This window comes from Oryzias latipes, chromosome 8 (assembly GCF_002234675.1).
Source record: "Oryzias latipes chromosome 8, ASM223467v1".
NCBI lineage: Eukaryota > Metazoa > Chordata > Actinopteri > Beloniformes > Adrianichthyidae > Oryzias > Oryzias latipes.
In genome coordinates this window covers 10,075,001-10,097,807 of record NC_019866.2, presented here as the reverse complement: position 1 = coordinate 10,097,807, position 22,807 = coordinate 10,075,001, and the positions used below count along the sequence as shown (strand labels likewise).

The 22,807-nt window shown below is 38.8% G+C and overlaps 4 protein-coding genes across 9 annotated transcripts; 2 read left to right on the top strand and 2 right to left on the bottom strand.

The window, feature by feature from the left end:
- Positions 1–220: 220 nt before the first annotated feature.
- On the top strand, positions 221–3,179 carry LOC101170345 (G-protein coupled receptor family C group 5 member C). Of its 3 annotated transcripts, XM_004071643.4 has the most exons (5): positions 221–326; positions 422–493; positions 1,377–2,384; positions 2,529–2,632; positions 2,717–3,179. In XM_004071643.4, the coding sequence occupies exons 3-5, from the start codon at positions 1,406–1,408 to the stop codon at positions 2,828–2,830; spliced, it is 1,197 nt and encodes a 398-aa protein (XP_004071691.1). In that variant the 5' UTR covers positions 221–326; positions 422–493; positions 1,377–1,405; the 3' UTR covers positions 2,831–3,179. The 3 variants fall into 3 exon arrangements, with proteins under 3 accessions (XP_004071691.1, XP_011476441.1, XP_011476442.1); XM_011478139.2 differs by lacking the exons at positions 221–326; positions 422–493 and adding an exon at positions 505–847; XM_011478140.3 differs by lacking the exons at positions 221–326; positions 422–493 and adding an exon at positions 979–1,234.
- Positions 3,180–4,080: 901 nt separating this feature from the next.
- ccdc137 (coiled-coil domain containing 137) lies at positions 4,081–6,934 on the bottom strand. Its single transcript, XM_004071402.4, has 6 exons — positions 6,762–6,934; positions 6,444–6,589; positions 5,752–5,977; positions 5,185–5,267; positions 4,929–5,008; positions 4,081–4,848 (listed from the first exon to the last, which is right to left on the bottom strand). The coding sequence occupies exons 1-6, from the start codon at positions 6,830–6,832 to the stop codon at positions 4,657–4,659; spliced, it is 798 nt and encodes a 265-aa protein (XP_004071450.1). The 5' UTR covers positions 6,833–6,934; the 3' UTR covers positions 4,081–4,656.
- A 1,042-nt stretch (positions 6,935–7,976) lies between these two features.
- LOC101168622 (retinal rod rhodopsin-sensitive cGMP 3',5'-cyclic phosphodiesterase subunit gamma-like) lies at positions 7,977–9,837 on the top strand. Of its 3 annotated transcripts, none has more exons than XM_020705281.2 (4): positions 7,977–8,295; positions 9,246–9,405; positions 9,522–9,562; positions 9,654–9,837. In XM_020705281.2, the coding sequence occupies exons 2-4, from the start codon at positions 9,251–9,253 to the stop codon at positions 9,728–9,730; spliced, it is 273 nt and encodes a 90-aa protein (XP_020560940.1). In that variant the 5' UTR covers positions 7,977–8,295; positions 9,246–9,250; the 3' UTR covers positions 9,731–9,837. The 3 variants fall into 3 exon arrangements, with proteins under 3 accessions (XP_020560940.1, XP_004071449.1, XP_020560941.1); XM_004071401.4 differs by having other exon boundaries at positions 8,001–8,295; positions 9,238–9,405; XM_020705282.2 differs by lacking the exon at positions 7,977–8,295 and adding an exon at positions 8,310–8,366.
- A 575-nt stretch (positions 9,838–10,412) lies between these two features.
- tspan10 (tetraspanin 10) lies at positions 10,413–12,214 on the bottom strand. Of its 2 annotated transcripts, none has more exons than XM_023957525.1 (3): positions 11,488–12,214; positions 10,830–11,416; positions 10,413–10,733 (listed from the first exon to the last, which is right to left on the bottom strand). In XM_023957525.1, exons 1-3 carry the CDS (start codon positions 11,569–11,571, stop codon positions 10,439–10,441), a joined length of 966 nt encoding a protein of 321 aa, XP_023813293.1. In that variant the 5' UTR covers positions 11,572–12,214; the 3' UTR covers positions 10,413–10,438. The 2 variants fall into 2 exon arrangements, with proteins under 2 accessions (XP_023813293.1, XP_023813292.1); XM_023957524.1 differs by having other exon boundaries at positions 10,413–10,756; positions 11,488–12,196.
- Positions 12,215–22,807: the final 10,593 nt, after the last annotated feature.

The following is a 22,807-nucleotide window of genomic DNA, read 5'->3' as shown; positions in this document are numbered from 1 at the left end:
TCAAATAAAGTCTGATTATCTTTTCCCTGCAGATATTAATTGCCATAAAAAAAGGAAAAACATCATTTCACATTGTCGTGCAAGCTGGTTTTAACAGTCGCAGGAAAAAAAAAAAAAAGATAAATCACATGCAATTCTGATCGTTTCCCCTAGGGGGCACTGCTCTAACAGCCTTCATGAATCGTTTCCACTAGTTTTGCTTTTGTTGAAAAAACATCAAATCAAATAAAAACTAGAGATTGTAATGCATAGAAAATAAAACTATTCATTAAAAATGTATTAGTGACGAGTATTTCCCCTTTTACTCAAATGTACGAAACGAAGAGGTAAAATTGAGAAACGACATTTAAAACTAATGGGGAAAGGGAGTTTCCTAATTATAACATTATTAATTATGGCTGTGTTTGCATTTATTCAAAAGTCACAGCCCAAACACGCAGGCACTGCAGGCTGCAAGCATCTACTAAAAAAACAAACCCTGACTTCAGAAGAGGTGAGTGGAGCCATTGTTTGAGTGTAAGCTGCCTCAAACAAACACGCAGGTCTGTCCCTAATCTCGTGAATATGCAAAGCTGCAAACACCAAAGCTGAGCAAAATACCCGGACTGTGAAAAGTCCACGGAGGAAGGCGCATCGCGCAGTCCTGAGTTCTTTTCAAATATGGATGGATTAGCACGGATTGGTACAGGCTAACTTGAAGACCCTTAATTAATGACAAAGACTTCCTTTGGTGTTTTTGTTAAAAGGAAAAAAAAACTTTCACTATCATTTTGCGAGAGGAAAGTTATCTTTACTAGTTTGAAAACACCGGAGTTAAGGAGAAAAAAAAAGCAACAGCTGCTCTCTGGTAAGCTTAAAGGTTTAACCCTAATTTTGGTTCTTTTTTAACTCTAAAAAGCTGTTTGGTTCTTGACATGTCTCTGCTTTTATTTTGAAAGATTATTTTAATTAATTAATCCCCTTACAGGCCTCTTGTTCGTCCATGTCAGTTTGTCCAAACGTTGCAATTTAGTGCAGCCTATAGTCGCAAATGTCTTTGTTTAAATTGCATAAGTAAATCGCATGATTAATTTACAGTTTGTCTTTTTCAAATTTTAAAAGAGGAAAAACATAATTTTGTCCGGGCCCCTCCATAAGCCAGTGATCTGTCAAGGGTTGCCCCACCTTCACCTTGTAATAGTTGGGATAGGCAGCAGCAATTCCCGTAACCCCAGTATGGATGAAATGGGTGGAGGTGATGAATGGATGAACAGATGCTTTATTTTGCTTTTTGAGATTCATGCAAAAATCAGAAATGTGTATTTGAAAGTCTAATTAACAAAATTTGCATGGAACTGAAACAAACATTTTGAAGTGACAGGAAATTTGTGTTACAGCTTTTACGACCAGAACCAGCGGCAAGGCCATGAACCCTACGGGTGTTCCGAGAGGATGCGACCCCAGCATCAGCGCCATCTTTTACCAGCTGTGCGACCTGACAGCAGTGTGGGGTATTGTGCTGGAGGCCTGTGCGGCTGCAGGCATGGTGACTTCCTTTATGCTCTTTGTGATTGTCTTGGCCTCCTTACCTTTTGTGACAGACAAGAAAAGAAAAGGTATGGTGGCTCTGCAGGCCAGTATTCTAGTCTTTACCCTGGGACTGTTTGGACTCACTTTTGCCTTCATCGTGGACCGGTACTCTACAAGCTGTGTCGCGCGGAGGTTCCTGTTCGGAGTGCTGTTTTCAGGCTGCTTGTCCTGTCTGGTGATGCATGGGTTGTGGCTTGTGCTGCTGGAGAGGAGAGGCAGTGGACCCAGGAGTTGGACCTTGTGGCTTGGAGCTCTGGCTCTCTGGCTAGTGGAGGTTATCATCAATACTGAATGGCTCATCATCACTGAAGTCAGGAATCCACTCTCAGATCCTATTGCCCTACACCACCCCTGTATCATTGCTAACCAGGACTTTGTAATGGCTCTTATTTATGTCATGTTGCTTCTCTTGGCTGTTGTTCTGATCGCTTTGCCCTCGCTGAAACATAAGCACAAGCAGTGGAGGAGGGACGGCGCCTTTATCCTTGTCACGGGGTTCTTCACCAGTGCTATCTGGGTAACTTGGATTGTGATGTACACCTACGGAAATGGAGCGGCTGGACACGCCAGCTGGGATGATCCCACCTTAGGAATAGCTGTGGTGTCAAACGCTTGGGTATTCCTGGGTTTCTATGCAATTCCGGAGATTTGTTTACTGACACAAGAGGACTCGGAGCAGGAGCAGCCCCTCGATGGGGAGCATGTCTATCCTGCACGGACTCTGGTGTATGGCCCCGACCTGAAAGAGCCAGAGCCAACTCAGCAAAATGTTTATGTGGAGAATAAGGCGTTCTCTATGGATGAGGCTGCTATAGGTAAAGCAGGCATTTACATCACAGGTTTTTTTTTAAACACAACTTGGAAATATTTAAAGCATAATTCAAATCATAGTAGCTAAAAGAAAACCGTTAAAATGTTATTTCCTATTCAATCACTTCCTCTTATCTTTGGTTTTCCAGAACCTACAACGCCGGTGTCTCCATATGCAGTCTATAACGGTCAGCGACAGAGCAGTGTGTACCAGCCCACAGAAATAGCCTTAATTGCCAAACATCTCAAAGAGGTGAGTATGTATGATGCCTCTAGCATGGCGCAAAATCTCTTTTCTCCATCTGCGGCGATCACTTCTCTGCGTCTTTTTTAACAGATGGACCAAGGTGCCAGGATCCCCCGCGCCACAGCCCCACCTTTAAACCCAGGAAGTGGGAGAAGCTCTCTGTCCCGATCTGTTGAATCTTTAGCATCTCAAGAATGGTCGTAGATTAGCAAACTCCAATTTATTTTGCATGTCTGTGATTTTTGAAGCTACTGTAATCATTTTCATCATAGATATGCATCAGAGTGCCCTTAATATGCATTAAACTTAGTTTCAATTCAAACAGTTCAGCTCTTTGTGGCATCTAGTCTTTCTATTCATCTTGAAGTTCAATCAAAAATCCAAACACTGAAGATCAATACAAAAAAATAGCTACAGCAATGGTTGCCTTTATAGTAATTTTTATTTTTCATCTGCTAGAACCTCAAATTACAAGCTGAGTGTTGAGACTGTGCGTTTTCTGTGTAAAGCAGACGTAATAAAAGAAAGCATGGCTGGATCTTTTCATGTTGTACATCTGCAATCTTGTCATTTTTTATCACATATAAAAAAAGTAAATCCTGGGTAACAGCTTTGTCAAAAGAACAAATCAGCAAGTCACGAAGCGGCTGAGGTGTGTCACCGAAAGAGGAAGAAAAGGAATTTACATGTTTCCTTGGTTAGCCTCATTTAGGCTTATCATTTAGCATGCTATGCTATGTAAATGACGGATTATTTCCTCTGTGATTGTTTTAATAGGAAAACAAATTGTCCATTGTAGCAGAGTTGAAAGGGGCATCACTGAAGGGGGTCAGTGTGTGGACATCAATAGCTTTTGAAGGAGCTGTAGCTGCTTTGTACCTATAGGTGGTTTACTGTTGGCTCCTACAAACCTATTAAACAAGGATATTTTATAATCCCAGACGAGGCGGGAGAGCAATAACCTCAAGTAGACAGTTACAGAAAGCTGTATGCGTGTTTCCTTATCGCCGTGACAACGGCCTTACTGTTATCGAAACTCATTAAGAGAAAAGCATAATGTTGTTCAATGCCACCTAGTAATAAATATTGTAGTTTGCTGCCAAAAATCCTCAAAAATACTCTGGCTAACATTCTGAATGAGTTGAATAGAAGTCAAAAAACAAAAACGCGTTTTCTACCCGGTTCCTGCTAAAACAAAGAGCCTTTGACGGCAATGAAATGGATTAAAAATATAAATAGCTCAGCAAGGCTCTTCTGAAGGGCTAAAGTGATTAATTTGAGACTTAACTTCTCAGGAAACAAAGTCTGAGCACACTGTTAAAATGAAATAAACTTGTTCACAAAGTTTCATGGATTATTGGAAATCAAGTTGGTTTCCTAAAAAATTCTTAAAGTCAAGAATTGAAATTAAGCCTTAAATGAGAAATGTTTCACAAATAAATTATCTTTAGGGACAACATTTAAAGATTTAATCCAGTGAACCAAACTGCCAAAAAGATTTGACATAATCCAGAATAACTCGTAACCTAACAGCACATTTTTATGTGGAAAAAAAAAAGAGCAAAAAGTTTACAAACAAAATTATTTATTTGAATTATTTTCTTGTTTCATGGAAAAAGCATAGGGCGGGTATCTAGTGACCATTCATTCATCAATTTAAATGAGCGGTAAATGTATTTCGTCAAGGGAAATGCCAATATGTTGGGAGAAACATGCAAATATGAATCTGCTATAAATGCAAATGATGGCTTTAGAGTAAACCTTGAAAAGGCCAAGGTGTTTCTGAAGGTCAGCATGGCTGTTTTCCAGTCGAGACTTTAGTCTAATTTAAACTCAGATCAATCTGGAATCAATCCATTGTCAATCCTAAATTTAAATATTTGGATTGCTTCATGGAACTCCTGCAGTCGACATACCGGCTCCTCAAATCCGCTTGCTGGGGAGCCGGGTTTCTGCACATCTGCCTGTTGCAGTAACGGATCCTGATTCCAGAGGAGCAAACAGATGTCCTTCTGACGTGACACGACAGATCATGACACCAGCTTTCCCGCACTGCCAGCTCTGGCCTCCAGCTGCTGCTGTTTCTGCTTCTTCAGCTGCCGGTAGGCCTCCACCGCTCGCAGCCTCTCCTCCTCCATGAGTCTCTGTCTCGCCATCGAGGGCTTTGCTGTGGAGGCGACTGTGTGGCCAAGCAAAGAGTTGAGAAGCAGCTCCTTTGGTGCCTTTCAAATGAAAAAGAAAAAAAAGTTTTAACCAACTTTTTCGAGTCAGACACAAGGATTGCTGTGTTAAAGAGGGTTACCTGAGACTTGTTCTGAGCTTTCCTGGGTTTGATGTTTAGCATCGGAGGGGCTACTGCAACTTCACCAAAAGGAACATTTTCTGCAAAACAGCAAAACATCAGCTGGTAGAGCCAAACATAGATTGAAGTTCATTATATAAATAATTGAACAATCTACATCAATGACTAGTTTATCCTTAAGTATAACAAACACATCCTACCTTCAGTTCCAAACAAGAAAAAGTAAAAAAAATAAAAATAAGCATGCACTCCTTACCTACAAACATTTCTTTTTCCACTTTGCTTTCTAGTTTTTCAAACTTTTTTTGCTGCAGTTTGTTGCGTCTCATTCTAGCATACCTGACGACAGCAAAAACAGAAAACAGGTAAAATTCATCAGCTTTCAAGATGCTACATAAAATACAATGTATATGTTTTATTTTTTAAATAACACCTACAGTAAGAACATTTATTCTCTGTTAACAGCTTGCCCTAAATTGTATAGAAACACAAATCTTAAAAATGTGAAAACAGAACTTGATGCTAAACACACATTTTGAACACATCTGGATGCTGCCACACTTATTTGACACTGAGTATATTTAAGTAGCATTCAAATTATGAAAAGAAATATCAGTTAGATTTATTTATGTCTTAACATTGCATCACCTTGAGTGAGATGATTGTACATGTGCATTTGGAATCTCCTGCAATAAATCGACTCATATCGAGTTCTTCTTTTTTTAAGTGTAAAGAGCTCATAACAATAGTAAACACCTCTGACCCCATGACAGAGTAAGGTAATAAAGGTTACTTTTTCCGTAATATGTCTATGCATACTCACTCCTTCTTTTTGTCAGACTTGCCCTTGTCTGCTGGCTTCTCTTGCTGGTCGATGTCCAGCTCAGGTCTTCTGTCCACCTGGTTATTGGTGAGGAACAGAACGTGTTTGGTCTCGTTCTCCATGCGCCCAAGATACGCCTTCACACTTTCTCGTTTTCTTCTCTTGAAATGCGGGACGGGTATATCTCCATCCTGGAATTTCTTCGGCTCACTGTTGGAGGCAGTTGCTATGGAAACAGCAACATCAAAATAGCAGAATACTACAATGGATTATCAGGGCCACCATAGAAAAAGTCCTAAAATTATGAAGAAAAAGACAAGTTCAACATTTTACGAACATAAAGTCGTTCAATTTTTAGAAAAAAAATCAATATTATTAGACTAAAATCGTTAATACAGCTTGGGCACCCTTGATAATTCTCCAGATTTTTCTTCATAAATCATTGGTTGTTTGGATCATCAATTCCAGTGAAATATATAGCAGATGAACACTGTGATATTTGAAAAGTGAAATGAAGTTTATTTGGATTTTAAGAAACTGTGCAATAATTACTTAAACAAAAATAGGCATTCATATTTGTTTATTTATTATTTGTCCCTTTAATGATGGCCCCGATTCTCCGTCATACAACAACATCTTATTTTGACGGCGAGAAAAATACATTGTGCCAAATAACACAAGTCTTTACTGACCCTTTTTTATTTTTTTAGACGTCCGACTTCCAGCTTTCATTCTCTCTTTGCTCTTCATTATCTCCCGAAGCCTGAAGGGAATGTGTTTCAGATGATCCTCTTCTCCGGGTTTCTTTATCTTATCATCTCTTTTAAGTTTCGTTTTGCTGTGACATTACAGTACAGGGGGAAGAAAAGTCAAAAAGTTAAATATCCATTTTAAGTCGTTAATCTTAAGAAGAAAAAACTGTTTTCAGTTTACTCCAGTGCTAACACAACACGACGCTGCTAGCTAGTTTAGCTAGCTAATTTGGTTCTTCATTTGAGTCTTGACGTTACCTGGCAGATTTTCTTCCTTTCTCCCCTTGTTCCTTCGACATCTGAATTTTATTATTTTTACTTTTACCCATAACAGCTTTACATTAACGCATTCCTTAAAAAAAACACAACCACACCACACGTGGGTCAGCTTGTGGCATAGAAACTACAGACGTCAACTAAAAGCTACGAAGACGTAAACGGACATCTCACTCTGTATCTTTATCTGAATCGTGGAAAAAAATCTTGCTTTCTTTTTCTTCACATGTCCATTGGGGGAAACTTGTGCATTAAATAAATACTATTTGAATTTATGTAATACTAACTGACTTCATAAACACTTGGAAGAATCATTCTTATTATTTATTTGTTTTAATAAATTGGTCTCGAAGTGGCACTTCTGAACACAAACGAGCTCTGCTGACATGGACGTCTTGATTGGGCAAAAAGGAAAACAATGCTGAGCTCACCTCCTAGCGCTAGAGGGCGACAGCAAATCAGTGGCGATCCCAGTGCTTTTCATGTTGGCAGACTGTGTGCACATTTTTATTTCTCTTAATACACGTTTCTTTATTATTGCATACGTATACATGTGAAGGTATAAATTTAAGGAGAAAAAAAATAACCCCAATAAGACGCCCTAAAAGGAAATTGTGCTTATTTTAAAAACATATTTCAACAATATTGCAATATTGATATTTATATTGAAATATTTTTTAATTATTTGACATTATTGCAGTTCACTAAAATTTACTAGTGGAACAGAGTGTTATTAATGAATTAATACTTTTTTAATCAGAAAAATTAGACGTTTAATCACAAGACTTAGTCTTTATTTTTAGAGATGTCTGAACCTCCGTGATTAAAGATTAAAAAAAAAAAATCATTGAGGAATCCTCCTTAGTTCATTGAATTTGTTTTATGACAAACTGACCAATTGGAAAAAGAGTTTTGCAAAAATATAACTTCATACAGATGTGTCAAAGAGTTCTGCATGTGTATGAACAGCACAGCAGAGACTAAAATGAGTTGCTAAAGGTGGCAGTCACATGAATGGACCAAGTGTGTGTAAACGTGAATGTGAGAGAGGATGGAATGGATTATAAGATATAAACCAACTCAAGCCGAGAGACTGCTGACCAAAGGAGAATGCCTGCAGATCACATTCACGTTTTATGCCTGAGTATTGCATGATATACGGACAACCTCGCTGTGTTTTAGTAGAAAAGAAATCATAAAATTGATGACATGAATCTAATTGACCTCTTACCTTCAAAAATGTAATTGCTCTATAAAAAGTATATATTTTTGCTGTCATGTGTTCTGCTCGAGACAGGGCTGCTGTCACTTCAGATCCATATCAGCCACTTCCATGTCCTGTTCTTGAACAGGTAATGACGTGTTTCTGCTATTGGTGACAGCAGATTATAGCGTTGTTGAGTCATAATCTTCTCAGTCTACATCGTATAAATACGCTTCACTGGACTCCATAAGTAATTACTTGATATCACTCGAGATCTCTGGAGTACAAAAGGGAATATACAAAGCTCCATAGGTAAGTTCTAACAAGAGGATTTCCTTTGTTGAGAGTTTGCTTCTGTTCTTTTTGGACATCAGTCTTAAAAGGTATATTTCCTATAAAAACATTACAACAAATATGAATTTTTTAAATGAGTGTTTTTAAATATTTAGATGTTTACTTGTATGATTTTAACATATAATTATTGTTATAACTTCATGGTAATGAAACGCACCTAGTTTTTTTCTTCCACCAATTGACTTGTTTCCCTAAAATTGCTTTTGAGGTTAACAAGAAAAAAATAGATTGTAAAAGATTTAGAATAAACTTTAAAATGTTTTCAACAATTATTTTTTAACAGCATTAAACATTCCCCCCCAAAAAGTTTTTTTTTTTGCTTTTATGATGCTCACAGGATTATTTTTTTCTTATAATAATGAGGTTTCAAAAATGTTCAACCCATCTTGGCCAAAAATGTTTGCCGAGATGAGTTTGTGGGAAAGTATATGTGAGTGACAATAGTGCTCTTACATTGCAAGTAAATAACATGGAATTAACTCATGTATTATTTAAAGAGCTCATGCAACACACATGTTCATTATTCTTGAACTGTTCATTCAAATCTGATCATTTTGTTTGAGTTTTCTTGAACTTATAACAAATGTAAGTCTTGATTGACTCTGATCAAAGTTAGATTTATAATTCAGCATGGGCTTAAATCGATCTTATTATTAGAATGTTTTGAGATTAGACTGACTGGAGTGTTGATCAGCAACGTGACTGAGAATAAAGATACATTTATAGCATTATTGCAGTGCCTTCTTGGAGTCATTGGGTCATTGTAATAGTAACTTTAAATTGCAGCTATCCAAAATTGACATGGATTTTGACAAACTCTTGCTTGGAACGATTACAGTTTTAAAAGAATATAATATACAGATATGTAACATGATCTGTTATTTTCCACAAACTTTTCAGACCAACAGACAAAATGAATCTGGAAGTGGCCAAACCTGAAGCAAAAAGTGGCAGCAAAGCTCCACTCAGAGCCACCGGTCCTGGGTCTCCTCACAAGGGCCCTCCCAAATTCAAGCAGAGGAACACCCGGACGTTTAAGAGCAAGCCTCCAAAGAGGGGGGTCATCGGGTAAGCTTCACCTGAGACACTTCACTAGAACCAGGGAGGAGTCCCACGTCTTAAGCAGGAGTGATCAAACCACACTTTTCACTCATTGAAGCTTGTCATTTTTTCTTCTTCAACAGTTTTGGAGAAGAGATCCCAGGAATGGAAGGACTCGGCACAGGTGAGCATGGTCCAAAAAAATCTCTAAAATCTGTAAAACATGCATTTGTTTCAGTTTTCATAACAACTTCTGTGTGTTTTTTCTTTTTCAGATATTACTGTGATCTGTCCATGGGAGGCATACAGCCATCTAGAGCTGCACGAACTAGCTCAGTACGGCATCATATGATAGTAATCCCTGTGAAACTGTTTTTTTGTATGTACAAAGGGAATTGGTGGGATTAGATAAATTGTTTTCTACAGTTTATTCTGTTTTCATAAGAGTGTCAAGATGCCATTTTCATGCCCAACAACACTGACGCTGCACGTGTATCTTTGCCTGAGACCAAGTGGGAGCTTGGTCTTCAAGCCTGTTAGCTGGCCTGCAGGAGATTCTGCACAACTGTCAGCGCTGTGTTTTTATATGTAGTCAATGCCAGAATAAAACTTTTTAAAGGAATTTCAAGCTATTATTTTTGTTTCATTCTTTATAAACCACTTTTATAAACTTTTTTGTCTCCAATTGATGTTTAGAACCCAAATGAAGACTTGAAAAAGCCTTATAGGAATTAATATTAATATTATTTCACTTTCCCGTATATCTCCTGTTCTTTTGGGGGAGAATTGTTCACTTCAGTTTGCTTAACCCTGGAGAACCCAGGAACAATTTATTTCTGGGCTTTCATAGTTAATTAGACCTTTTATTTATTTTTTAAATTTTGGCTAGCAGCAATTAACAACAGCAAAAAAAGGAAAATAATAATACATATATAAAAAAAAATAATTTAATTGAAACCTGTGGGTTCTCCAGGGTTAAACTGAAGGGCCTCAAAGTGAGATAATTCCAGAACTGAGAGCCAAAAGTACAAACAGTAAAGCAACCAACCCTCTTTTAATTTCACATCCACGTCATGCGTGCATTTTGTGCCAGTTGATGCTTTCCAGCAGTCGTGTGGTAATAAACACGGCCAGAATCTGGACCCCCAGCACCACAACTGCAACAGCTCCAACCAGGCCCTGGTTCAGCTCGATCCAGCGGGAGATCCCCCCGATGCAGCCTCCCAGAAAAATTGTGCTCTGAGCGGTGAACTCGTCTAACCGCTGGGCTCCAAGCCCACACTGGGAGTTCCACACGGTGCCGTTGTCCAGCGGGTCCACGCAGCAGGTTGCAGGGACGCCACACGCCAGAACTCCTGGAGATGAGCAGTTGTAATATCTGAGAAAAAATATATATCTTGAGTGATTCAGGACTCTCCTGTTTATTAAGATGACAGTGGAGAGTCACTCACATGTTGGTCTCCCAGTCACGGTAGGTATCGGCCCCACAGCACTGCAGGTTTGTTTGAATCTCATCTGTGATGAACCTCAGATCCAGATCATCTTGATACCCTGCCATAGCAGCTAACATGCCGGACCTCATGTAGACTTCAATCTGATCTTGCATACTGTAGGCCATGATGGCGATCAACACCTGAACTGTGATGAGGATCAACAAGATGCCTGAAAAGAGCCTCAGTAAGCAGGAGTTCTCTCGGATGGCGCCTACGCACCCTGTCAGGCAGAGCACAGCAAGCAGAAAGCCCAAGCTCACAAGCACCAGCATCGGGTCGGTGCCGATGCTGCCAATCCTTTCCTGAGCAAACGATTCTTTGCTGATGAGGCCCCACATTCCCAAACCAAGAACCATTAAGCCAAAAACGGTAAACGCCAGGTTGCAGAGGAAGAGAAAGTACTTAAGGAAATAATCCATCCAAGAATAACTGTAGTGGGTTTGGATCCATGTGGGGCTCTTGAGGTCCTGTCCATTATTGGTCTCAGTTTGATGCGTTCCAGTTTCAAGGTCAACCTCCTTATCGTCTCCTCCTGCAGCTCCTGACTGAACACAAATATATTCCTTTTAAAGCAAAGCTACCCTAAGTTGAACACATTTTTAAAGAAACTGCTTACCTTTGGTAGGAGTGGACTAAACTCATTCTTCGACGGGTCTCTTCTGAACCAAGGAAAACCTTTGGACCAAAAATAACGCCTCATCTTGTAAACTAGCAGGAGCTGAAACTCTTGGTGCTTTTAGCTGTTCTGGAGGACAAGAACTGATGTTAAACATGAGAGAACAATCTGCTGCAAGTCAGGCAAGTGTAGAATAACCATGCTTTGTTTTGCACCGAGTACTGTGAGGCCTGAGATTTCTTCATCATGTGAGAGTCACAGGGGGATTAAACGGTCATCACAGGCTCAGCAAGAGACTCTAGATGTGTTTTCTCACATAAAATTGGACTTTTGGGGGAAAAGGGAGGAGCAGCAAAGAGACTACAACCCTTCAACTCATAAAAGCAAAATAAAAAGAAACAAATACTGATCATGAAGAAATCTGTCTTTTCTTGAGCTCCAGCGTTCAGGTGTTTTTGTGCCATAAAAAAATACTAAAGAAGAAAAAAGGATAGTCTGTTTGTACCCAACTTTGTCTTCCTGTTTGCAGTCCAAAGGTCGATCGGCAGACCCTGTTAAAAACCCATCATGTTTACATTTTAAGTTACATGTAACCACTAAAGTACCACGACTATGTAGTTTTATTGAAAATAAAATAGCAAAACAGTCAGTATTGTTGTGAGTTCCTGTAGCCTACATGTTAGCAACAGATAAAAAGTAGTATTGTGTGCCATGTTATTCACTTATACAGCTAACACACACACACAAAAATTAAACAGTGACACATATTAAAATAGGTTAAAAAAAGAGAAAGAAAAATAATTTATTGACGATCAAATTGCTTTCACAAACACAATAACTGAAGTGAAGCATCCAGGTTTTGAGTTCATTGCTATATATGTAATTCAATATTATGAATTCTGCTGCTTCGGTTGGCTAAACCATATTTTGGGGTGCTTTATTTTAGTATTTTTTTTTGTTACATGTACTGCTGTTTTTGTCATTTTATGGTCACTGGAGGTCAGTAAAGAGTCGCGATGATCCTTAACACTCAAATCAAAATTTATGAGAATGAAATAAAACGTCCTGCAAAGGAAAAAAAATGGAAATAAAAATCTCAGTTAACCAAACAGATAGTTTACTTCTGTTTTGTATAAAAATAATTGAAAATCCACTGATGTTTTACAAAATTCTCTGAACTTATGTTTTGAAAATCATTTGAATTCGTGCTTAAATGAGAGTGTGCGCCTTAAAGAATTATTTAAATAATTGATACTAACTAAATACATTTTATTAGCCTTGTGTATTACAAAGTTTTGTTAGGCTTGATCTCAAATATGGATGTCCTGAAAGGAGGTGGTATATTCCCAAATACCTCTGGTTAATCATTTATGTTCAAAATAACCAAAAGTATTTACCCTGTCATACACATTATTTTAAGTTAAAGTTTTATGGTAGTAAATAAACTTTGTAACTTGAGAACTTTATGTGTGTCCTGATATATTCCAGTTTTATTTTAGTGATAAAGTCACCACAAAGTTATGTGCTACTGGGAGTCAGTAACAAATGGGATGTGGGAAAGCAGAGCTCCTATAAAGACAGAGAGGCCTGCGTGTCTCACTCTCTCCATGCCCACTGCAGTCATTCTTTCCTCTGCTCCATCTGGACTGAGCTTCAGGGAGCTGGAAACAGTTCTGAGAGCGATAGATGTGCATGCCACTGTCCCCCATACATTTGTTTGGAATTGTTTTCACATCATAAAGTATTTCAACAGGCTGTTCTGGATGTTTGGGAAAGACAAGGCTCTCAGAATGTTGCAGCATAAATCTGGAGAGGATGAAAAAGTCAATATGTCTTTCTTACTCTAAATAATTAATCACAGAATAAAACAGTAACAGACAGTTACAAATAAAATGAATCAAAGATGAAAGAGGAGATTCAATCTTGTTGTTGTTAAAGTATTGGAAAACAAAATGAAAAAACAAATTATTATTTTTTTAAGATTACAGAAGACTTCCTGCAATTCCCTGTTGACAGAGTTGGATGTTGGGCAAATCCTGTTTAATAAATCTTCTGGGTGGACAGGGTTTAAAAAGCATTCCTTTGGAGTAAAAACTCTTTTTTGTTGTTTTGGCTGCACAAACCGTTGAAAATGTAAGCAACGAGTGATTGAAATCTAAAATTCAGAGCAGATTTTTTTTCTTCTTTTTTTCACCATATATTCTTTTTTTTTTTTTTTTTTTTTTTTTTTAACTTGTTCTGTCCAACAGCTGAGCAAACAGATTAGAGCTGAAGGCTTTTTGTGTTGGACAGGTTTTACTATCACAAAAAGAGGTTATATAGCTTCAAGAAACTAGAGTGTAGATTTGTATAAACCCCTTTTTGTCGTATTATTTTTTATTTATCTGTTACATTTAGTGTGTGTGGGGAGGGAGAGGGGAAGAATGTGAGGGGAGGGTGGAAGAGAGTAAAAGGAAGAAAGGTGAAAAGGTGGGGGATACAAGCACTGATTTGACTAAGTTATTAATTTAAGCTGTAACAATTATACCAGATCTGCTGGAAAGACGAATGTTACATCAAAGGTGAAAATCTGACACTAAGATGAGCGGAAAAAAAAACTGTCCATCAATACACTGTAGGTAAGGAGGAGGGATGAAGCAGACAGGGAGCAGTGTGGCAGTGTGCACGTGCACGTGGGGGTGGAGATACATGCATGCTGCCGACGTGAACCGTGTGTTCATAAAGGGAGCCAGATCCTACCCAGGAGGAGGGGACCGCCCACCCCACCAGCCAGGCACAGAGAGGGCCCCCCTACAGGGGCCCCCCCAATGCCCAGAGGCACAAGCGAACCCAGTGTCCGGCCCCTAGGCCACAAGACAGGAGCGCTTAGCCGTACCAGGCGGCAGCCATGGGGGCCACCGGGCGCCGGACACCGAGACAAAGGCCAGGGACGAAGCCAGGGCCCCCGGAACCCATGAGACGGCCACCACCCGACCGGCGCCCCGTCCCCGCAAGCCAGCCCAGGCACGCGACCCTAGCAACCCAGGGATCGCCACGCACCCACAGCCACAGCCACCCCCCTAAAACCCTACGCACTACAACCCCCCCCCGCCATAATATCTGACCCCCCCTCCCCAATTCACCATATATTCTTTAACAGATTAGTCACACAGAAAAGGAAGCACTTCCTGGTAGAGATCACACCTAATGAAATCCAAGAGTTGACATCCAGATGTTCTGGCTTTTCAATTCAGGGTCAACGAAGACGCTAATATTTTCTTTTCTCCTGGGGAATCCGATCACAGAAATGGTTCAATAAATCGCTTCACGCCTGGGATCAAACTTTAAACCCACATGTTGCATGCTTAAAAATGAATTGTGAGCATTAACAAACAGACAGGTATCTTGGTTAGCACTATTTTTTTTGCAACAACGTGTGGTGCAGATGGTAGAAAGTGCTGCCCAGTTGGTCTTTTTTAATCTGGAGATTGTTTTACCTTTAGTCAATAAATCCCCTCAGCTGTCTGCTTGGATCAGCAGATAGCTGCACAGTGTCGGATGAAATGAAAAAGATAGATTTCATTTTCTAGCATTTCATGTCAGCGACGGTAGAAAATCGAATTTTTTGTCTGCAAATGAAAGATTGCGATACAAATTTTCCTGCTTCTTCATTCATATGTTTCAGAATTACTCAGTAAAGGAAATCTGTCTTGGTAAGGGGAACACACACAGAGTTTCTTCAGCTTTCACCAATGCTAAAATAATATCCTCACTGCTAAAATATATGCATTTCTGAGGATTGTGAACGGAATGGAATAAATTACAGGCAGCTTGTTTGAATTAGAACTGGAGTTGGATTTGGAGAGGGAATCTCCCAGGGGTGGTACATTTTCCGCTTTATTGGCTGATGAAGAGATAAATACAATTTCAGATTGCTTTGTTTACTAAAAGGTAACAGTACTTGTAGGTGCCCATTACTTTCCAATTTGCCTCTTTTAGTGTCTTCCAGTATGCTTCTCTCATATGGATTATTCACAAGAGCCAGAGAGACTGGTGCATCTGCAAAGCCCAGATGTTTTGCAGATTGTATTACAGTAAGCAGTAAGAATGCTATTCTGGATCCACGCCACTGTATCAAACACCTCCTTTGAATTGGAGCCCTGGTGGCCCAGACTTAAAACCCACATGGATGAGAAAGAGTGTGAGCTTTGGGAACACTGATCTCTGCAGCAGACACATGAGGTGTGAAGCACAGCCGCTAAAACTTGATAGAAGCTTTTTTTTCGTTTAGTTATGTGCATTCTAACGCTAAAGCATGCACAAAATGTCAGACTGTGTCAACGCCCTGCATCACTGACGTGAATGGAAGCAGGTGGGGGAATGGCTCTTGTAGATATAAGGGTGCTGCCCCTTCCACGATTTCTCATTGTGTCACTTTTGAAGGATTGCACTGTACGTTCTGGAGAAACGACCAGAAGGAGGTCCATTGCTGCAGCCCAAAGGTAAAATCTAAAGATTTTTCAGGTTAAGATGTCTTAAGATGTAGCTACAATGAGAAAAATGTAACTTAGAACACATGAAATATGCATATTTTGGGCACAACATTTTGTAAGCCTGACAAATTTTGATGAAAAATATTGATTTAATGATTTTCTAACAGCTAAAACAAGCAGTTAGCTATTTTTATTTTTCCTTTTTATTTCATTTATCTTTGTTTTTTCTTCAGAAATACTTTGTATGTTGCTTTTTTTGTTGTGTTTGTACATTAGAAAATGAAAATGATGGAGCTTCTGGCGCTTCTCTGCATGATCTCAGTCTGTGGAACTCAGAAATGGAAACTTGAAACATCCCCCTGGGGTCCAAAAGGTCTGGAATGATGCATTTGCAGTCAAACATAAATAAAAAAAACACATTTTGGTACGCTCAATTCTGCTGTTACTGTGCCCAGCAGAGCCCGCCAGCGGTAAAAGTTGCTCCAACCTGACTCAGGTTCTGGATAACTGGAAATTTGCCATCCTAACTCAGGTGAAAGATATGCTGATCAATGACCACGCCTCCGTTCTACCTGAGTATACCAGGTGAGTCACGCTGGCTTCTGGGTGGACTGTATTCAGCAGGGATTTTAGGTGGAGGAATAAACTTGCAAGAAAACCAGTAATCAGTGATGTCAGTGAATCTATTTCTGAGCCCTTATGAAATCCAGTATTATGTAAAATTCTTTTGTTTTGCAAATGAGCTCACTGTTCAGACTAAGCCAACGGAAAATGAGAACCGTTTCAGCCCCTTGCTCTGTCCAAAACTTTGTTTTTCTGCTCGCAATACTGAAAGTTAGTTAACTTTTTTGTGGATCAGTACTGTAGGATAAGTCTTTATCTGAAAATACAAAATTTTATAAACAAATTAAGATTTTGACAATAATAAACATAAAAACCTGCTTCTTTTGGTGTTCAGAATTGGATTAAGTGTGTCGCAACCTTCATGTTTTCCAATGTTTCTTCCTTCCTGTCGTTTTGGGAACACAGCACAAAGCTCCTTGAATATTTATCCTTAAACTGAAATCCTTCACTCAGTTCCACTTTTCCACATGTTTCTGCTGGCGTCCAGGATCCAGCCTCTGTCAGACGCTCTGGGGGACCTCTACCGGCAGTTTAACTCTCTGAAAGATGAACTGGGGAGGCTCACCACCAAGTTTGACAAGGTGGAGGCTTTTGTGGACGATTTTAAAGAAGGAAGACTCACCACTCCAGTTCAACCTCAGAGGATTCCTCACAGCTTCGGTCAGAGGCCTCCAGTGAGACCTCCCCTAAAGAGTCCAAACAGGAGGATCAGCTAGCAGCCAGTCCTGGCACGGGCCAAGAGGAAGGGGATACCGAAACCCTAGACCTGTTGGTCATTCACTTTGTGCATGTATTAAACAAGCTGTCATAAAATTATATTTTCAGAAGATGACAATTATTTGATATTTTTCTCTCTTAACATACATGATGCAAAAAAGATAGCAAAGCTTTGTTCTTTTTGACTTTTTTTGCTTTCACCAGACGGCAGCATTACCCACAATATAAAAAAGTGAACATTTAAAAAGAAAAAGAAAAAAATCGGTAATAAAAAAATGTAAAATGTGAAAATAATGTGAAAGTTGATGTGTTTGAAAGGAAATAAGCTGCAAAAACGTCATTTTTTTCAGCCTAAGATGAAGTTGATATCAAAGTGTCATGACATATTTCATAAATAAATGTTTTTTATTATCATCTTATTCAGTACAAATAATTTTTCTTAAATAGCCTGAAATGGAGGAATTCCTGCATAAAGAGTCACAGCATGAAAAATATTTATCTCAAATTTGACTTGTGAGGTAACAAGAACTGTACAACACTGGGATGTTGGTGCACTTAAATTATATACCATAATCTGTGTATTTCAATTTTCAATATATGTTTTCCTTTTTTTTTTGCAGAAAAAACTACGTGATCCTCTGCAAATAATAGAGTTGAAAATTTACATTCCTAAAGATTTTCTTTGTTTTAGTTTAATGATGATGATGATCAAAGAGTAAAAAAAAAAAGAAAACAATTCCCCTCCTGTCTTTCCTTTATAAGTACAGTACAGACCAAAGGTTTGGACACACCTTCCCATTCATTTGAATGAGAAGGTCAGCCTCTCATTCAAATGAAAAGGTGTGTCCAAATTTTTGGACACACCAAACATAAAAAATAAAACTGCTGAGAAAAAAATGAAATTCCTGAAGAAAAGGGTAAAAAATTAAATGTTTTAATGCAGAAAAGGTGTAAAGAAAAAAATATTTTAAAGACATATTTGATTAATTAAAGGTAAACAAAAGATTGGCTCTTTTTAGTTGTTGTGATGACATTGTTCACAATGATTGAGACACAAAAGAGCAAACACTGCAAGAGTAAAGTCTGCAGTCCTACCTGAATACGAATATTTTGGCGATTCAGATAAAAAAAACCTTCTTCTTTTGATCAACTTTGGTGCTGAAAAATCAATATTTGTACTCCAGTACTTCCGCTTCTCATTCTCTAAATTCTAAAATCTTAAATCTGTCAGCAGAAAGGTCGCTTTCCAATATTCAGGATTATACTGACAAGATTCTGGGGAGCCTGGTCACCACTGCTCTAACCTGCAAAGAGGCTGATTTACAGCACATTTGAGCTCACGAACGTGATCCTTGAGGACCTCGTTCATGTAGACGTTTTACCACTGCAATACTTCCCCGACATATGGCTCTGGGTTCTCCTCCTCAAAGCTCACATCAGTTCATCAGTCAGCCCCAAATCAGCCTCCTCAACTGGACGAACGTACCACTTGAGAGGCCAAGTACTACTTTGAACCATTAAAAAACACGAAGTTGTGAACGGATGTGCAGACAGGCGTACATGTTTAACTGACAGGAGTTAACTCTTCAATAAAACCTTCAAGTGATTTTATGCTGTTCCATAGTATTTATAGTTTGTAGTGCACACTAGTAAAAAAGCGCTTCAGGCCTCCTGATTGAGTCACAATACCCTTCATGAAATCCCACTTTTTGCCTGGGCAATTTTTTTTTTACATAATACAATAGAAGAAAAGCAGAAATTATCAGCTTATCCTTCATGCTATTAAATTAGATGTCAATATTTCATTAAAGTAGTGACTAACTTGCATGCGTTTTCAAAGTAACAGCAGGCTGTGGTTTAATGTGAACCACAAATATAAAGCCAGCTTTGGCATGTGTCCAGACTCAGGCCTTCAAAGCAATATAACCCAGGGGATATTTGTTGAGAAAATATTTGAGCTACTAAACATTTATTTTTTATTATCTTAACCTTCATTTTAACTGATTACTTAATAATGTGACATGTTGTCATTTTTAAATTCATGCTTTAAAAAGTGGTATTTAATATTTTAAATATAAATTGATAGAACAAGTGAAAGAAAATCTGTAAGTGTAATATGAGGCCCTTAACTAGAGTGCTCACAGGCCCCTGGGGAGTCTTAATCTTGTCTTCTTATTAATGGAGCCTCAGACTAACACTCCACCACATCATGCATTTTATAGAGATAACCCAGCAAAAGAGGCATGGGGATGCAGAAATCAGGGTTAAAATCTGAAACCGACTTGATCTTGTCCTGTTTAACTTGCACATTAATGCGTGTCAGGTTTCTACTTCAACTCCCCTAGAGTGATCCAGTGCTGCCCTCTAGTGGACTTTGAAGAGAAAAACAAAATTCTACCTTTGCATATATTTGCTGTATAATTTTTACCAAAACAATAAACTTCTTTTTTTTAAGAGTCAAATTCTATTAATCTAATATGAACACTGAATAAATTCCAGTGGAGTAATAAACATTTCTAATCATAAGCATTGCAGCTATTCCATGCATCTAGTCATGCTTAGTAAATTAAAAATTCAAATCAAGCATCAAAATAAAGCACAACATTTGATGGTATTTGTTTACATATACAGTGATTTTCTATTTTTGCATTGAAATCGTAGACTAAACGTGTTTTATTTATAGAGCAAAATCATTTTCAGTCTCTAAACCAGTGTTTTTCAACCAGTGTGCCGCGGCACACTAGTGTGCCGTGGGAGGTGGTCAAGTGTGCCGTGGGAAATTGCCCTCATTACCTGATTTAACAACATTTTCCATCTCCAGGATTTCAGCTCTTTGTTCATCCAAACAGGCCCTGATAAAACACTTAGAAATTAGCTATATGAAAGATCATAAAATAATTTTTTTTTATTTGTGTTTATTTGATTCTATTAAAAACATTTTGATAAGAATGACTGGTACCGCGATTTGGCTGCAGCTAAAGCCGTTTGCGGCAAAGTCCCGCCCCTTTAACTGTCTCCGCCAATCATTCTTGGATTCTTAATCACATGTCATCAGTCTGACCAATCAGAAGTGGTTAACGTCTTCACTTCCTTGCTCTGAATTCTGCTGATAAAGTCGCTCAGTTCTAACAAAAATACCAGCTAAAGCTCGTATTTAGCGGTGTAACTTTCCACAGAATCCGGTGTCAGACCGTGGAACAAGTGAACAAAACCATGAAGCTCGGAGACGCTGGTCTTTCTGCGTTCGGCGGATAATTAACTACATCTCCCATGATGCATTGGGTTAAAAATGACAGCGTGAGCGTCTTGGCGCACAACGAGTCTCTCTTCTTAACGTCTTGAAACAGCGAACACAAATCAAAAAGTTTTTAAATCTTCTAACTTAGCTTTTATTACATTTATTAGAAAAAACAGCTGCAACTTACAGCTTTTAGTGCCACAATTATCACAAAAATGCATGTGAGATCATGGAGGGACTGTGGATCAATACAGACTGTTTTTATCCTTTTTTTTCCTCTTTTTTTTTGAATACTGGTGTGCCGCGGGATTTTTGTCAAGGTTAAAGTGTGCCGTGGCTCAAAAAAGGTTGAAAAACATTGCTCTAAACCACTAGGTTACCAGTCAAATCAACAATGAAAATTTAAGACATCCAAGGGTTAATCGAATCAAATTAAAACTTTATAGCACTCAACTAACTCCTGCTACTTAAAGTGCTAAAAATTTAAATTATTCATTAAAATGATGCAATGTAGAAATTTGGCTTTGCACTAAAGTAGTGAAAGAATGTTTGGGAACATGTGTACATCAGTGACCCCCCACTCAAGTTCACAGAATACGCTACCAAAGGACACCCCTCAGACCTGGTCATGTGAACAAAGCCAACATTTTGTATAAAATCCAGTTTAATCTTGCAGCAAATGCTATTTTTCTTGCTTTTTCTTTTTGCATTCGTGAATATATTTTTTTTTATCATTGTGAGTCTAATCTGTAGACTTTTACTTTCAGCAATCTGTGAATTTTGATGCACAACAGAACAGGACAGACAATGAGAGACAGCATCATTTATGCAATATGAACTGTAAGATGAACTTGTAATTATTTTTATGAGGTGTCTGATTGTGTAATAAATCTGGATATGATTCCTCCAAACCTCTTCCTCTTTGACTTTTTCCAGCTGCTCCCTTTAGGCCACAGTGAAAGATCTGCCTCTATCTCGTCACGTCCTCTGCATCCTTCTCACTCACATCAATCAACTTTTCTCATGTCCTCCTTCACTACATCCAACAGCAATGTGATTACTCCAAAAACACCAATAAATCCATTATAGTGGCAGTGGCTTCAGACCCACAGTATTGGTGTGCTGAGACAGTTTATTCCTGGGATGTCTAAAGTCCGGCCCGTGGGCCAAATGCGAGCCGCGTTAAATTTCCACCAGCCCGCAAGCTCCTGTCATGCAATCAATAATATGGAGCCCCAAGCAATTTCTAAAAATTGTTACTTCTTGATTTCAATTGGTAAATTACCGTATAAGCCATCTTAAATCTTTGGCAATGTTACCCACAGCCCTTTCAAGTTCATCTCTTAAATACCAACTGTAAATAAAGGAGGAGGAGAAGGCTGCTGCTTTCAGGACAAGTGGAAATTTTCCAGTGAAGGACCAAACATCTGTGTCTGCATAACAGGCAAAGGGACTGGCTGTTTTCAAGAGGCACTACAAGATGAGACATGCTAAATGCGACAAGCTAACTGGGAAAGAATGGTGCATGGTTTTTAAATATGAAATTCACTGTAATTTTGGTGAAAAAAATTAGCTTAAAAAAATTAAACTCATGCCATTACAATAAAATTTCCATTAAATAGTTATTTTTATTTAATAATTTTATAAAAACAAAAACAATGCAGGCTGATTGATTTGACCCTTACACATTTTCACCCCACCAAATCTGGCCACCTTAGAGTTTGGACAACCCTGATTTAACCCTTCAATGCTCCAGTGTTGATGTTCTCTATGCCGCTTTTCTCCATTTCAGAATCTACTGGAATGACGCTGACCGTTGAAAATGTTTGGTATGTCAAAGAGTGTGTGTTATGTAGGTGTCGCCGTGACATCTCTGGTGTTAAAAGGTTGGAGACAAAAGGCATCCGCCAGGGATCTTCTAATGTGGGCTGAGGGGAGGAATCCAGACCATCCCAATTTGTGCACATCCGCCAGTGCATGCAGAGCATCTGGTGGATGACAGTGCTGGAAAAATATACCATCAGGTCCCACCTTCCATTACATTGCCAAGGGAAGTAAAAGGAATGCACCACTTAAGGCCTGCAGCCTCTGAAAAATCTGGGGTCACCAGAGTCCCTCAACATCTGATGCACTGATGTTCTGGCAGGATCAAAACACTTCACCAATAACGTTTAAGTTATGTCTGACCATGTCAAGTGACACAAACATAACAAAAGCAACGGAATAGGATTTGATTGAGCTTGGAATAAAACATAAACTACACCATGGT

What these genes read in the sequence shown, in the direction of transcription:
- tspan10 (XM_023957524.1), bottom strand. Translation starts at nt 11,571, where the DNA reads ATGAGGCGTTATTTTTGGTCCAAAGGTTTTCCTTGGTTCAGAAGAGAC. An exon ending in TTAGTCCACTCCTACCAAAG is followed by an intron (nt 11,417 to 11,487) that starts GTAAGCAGTTTC and finishes ATTTGTGTTCAG; the next exon opens with TCAGGAGCTGCAGGAGGAGA. An exon ending in CGTGACTGGGAGACCAACAT is followed by an intron (nt 10,757 to 10,829) that starts GTGAGTGACTCT and finishes ATTTTTTCTCAG; the next exon opens with ATATTACAACTGCTCATCTC.
- LOC101168622 (XM_020705281.2), top strand. Translation starts at nt 9,251, where the DNA reads ATGAATCTGGAAGTGGCCAAACCTGAAGCAAAAAGTGGCAGCAAAGCT. An exon ending in CCAAAGAGGGGGGTCATCGG is followed by an intron (nt 9,406 to 9,521) that starts GTAAGCTTCACC and finishes CTTCTTCAACAG; the next exon opens with TTTTGGAGAAGAGATCCCAG. An exon ending in AATGGAAGGACTCGGCACAG is followed by an intron (nt 9,563 to 9,653) that starts GTGAGCATGGTC and finishes TTTCTTTTTCAG; the next exon opens with ATATTACTGTGATCTGTCCA.
- LOC101170345 (XM_011478139.2), top strand. Translation starts at nt 712, where the DNA reads ATGACAAAGACTTCCTTTGGTGTTTTTGTTAAAAGGAAAAAAAAACTT. An exon ending in AAAGCAACAGCTGCTCTCTG is followed by an intron (nt 848 to 1,376) that starts GTAAGCTTAAAG and finishes TTTGTGTTACAG; the next exon opens with CTTTTACGACCAGAACCAGC. An exon ending in TTGCCAAACATCTCAAAGAG is followed by an intron (nt 2,633 to 2,716) that starts GTGAGTATGTAT and finishes CTTTTTTAACAG; the next exon opens with ATGGACCAAGGTGCCAGGAT.
- ccdc137 (XM_004071402.4), bottom strand. Translation starts at nt 6,832, where the DNA reads ATGGGTAAAAGTAAAAATAATAAAATTCAGATGTCGAAGGAACAAGGG. An exon ending in AAGTCTGACAAAAAGAAGGA is followed by an intron (nt 5,268 to 5,751) that starts GTGAGTATGCAT and finishes TGCTGTCGTCAG; the next exon opens with GTATGCTAGAATGAGACGCA. An exon ending in AAGCTCAGAACAAGTCTCAG is followed by an intron (nt 4,849 to 4,928) that starts GTAACCCTCTTT and finishes TTCATTTGAAAG; the next exon opens with GCACCAAAGGAGCTGCTTCT.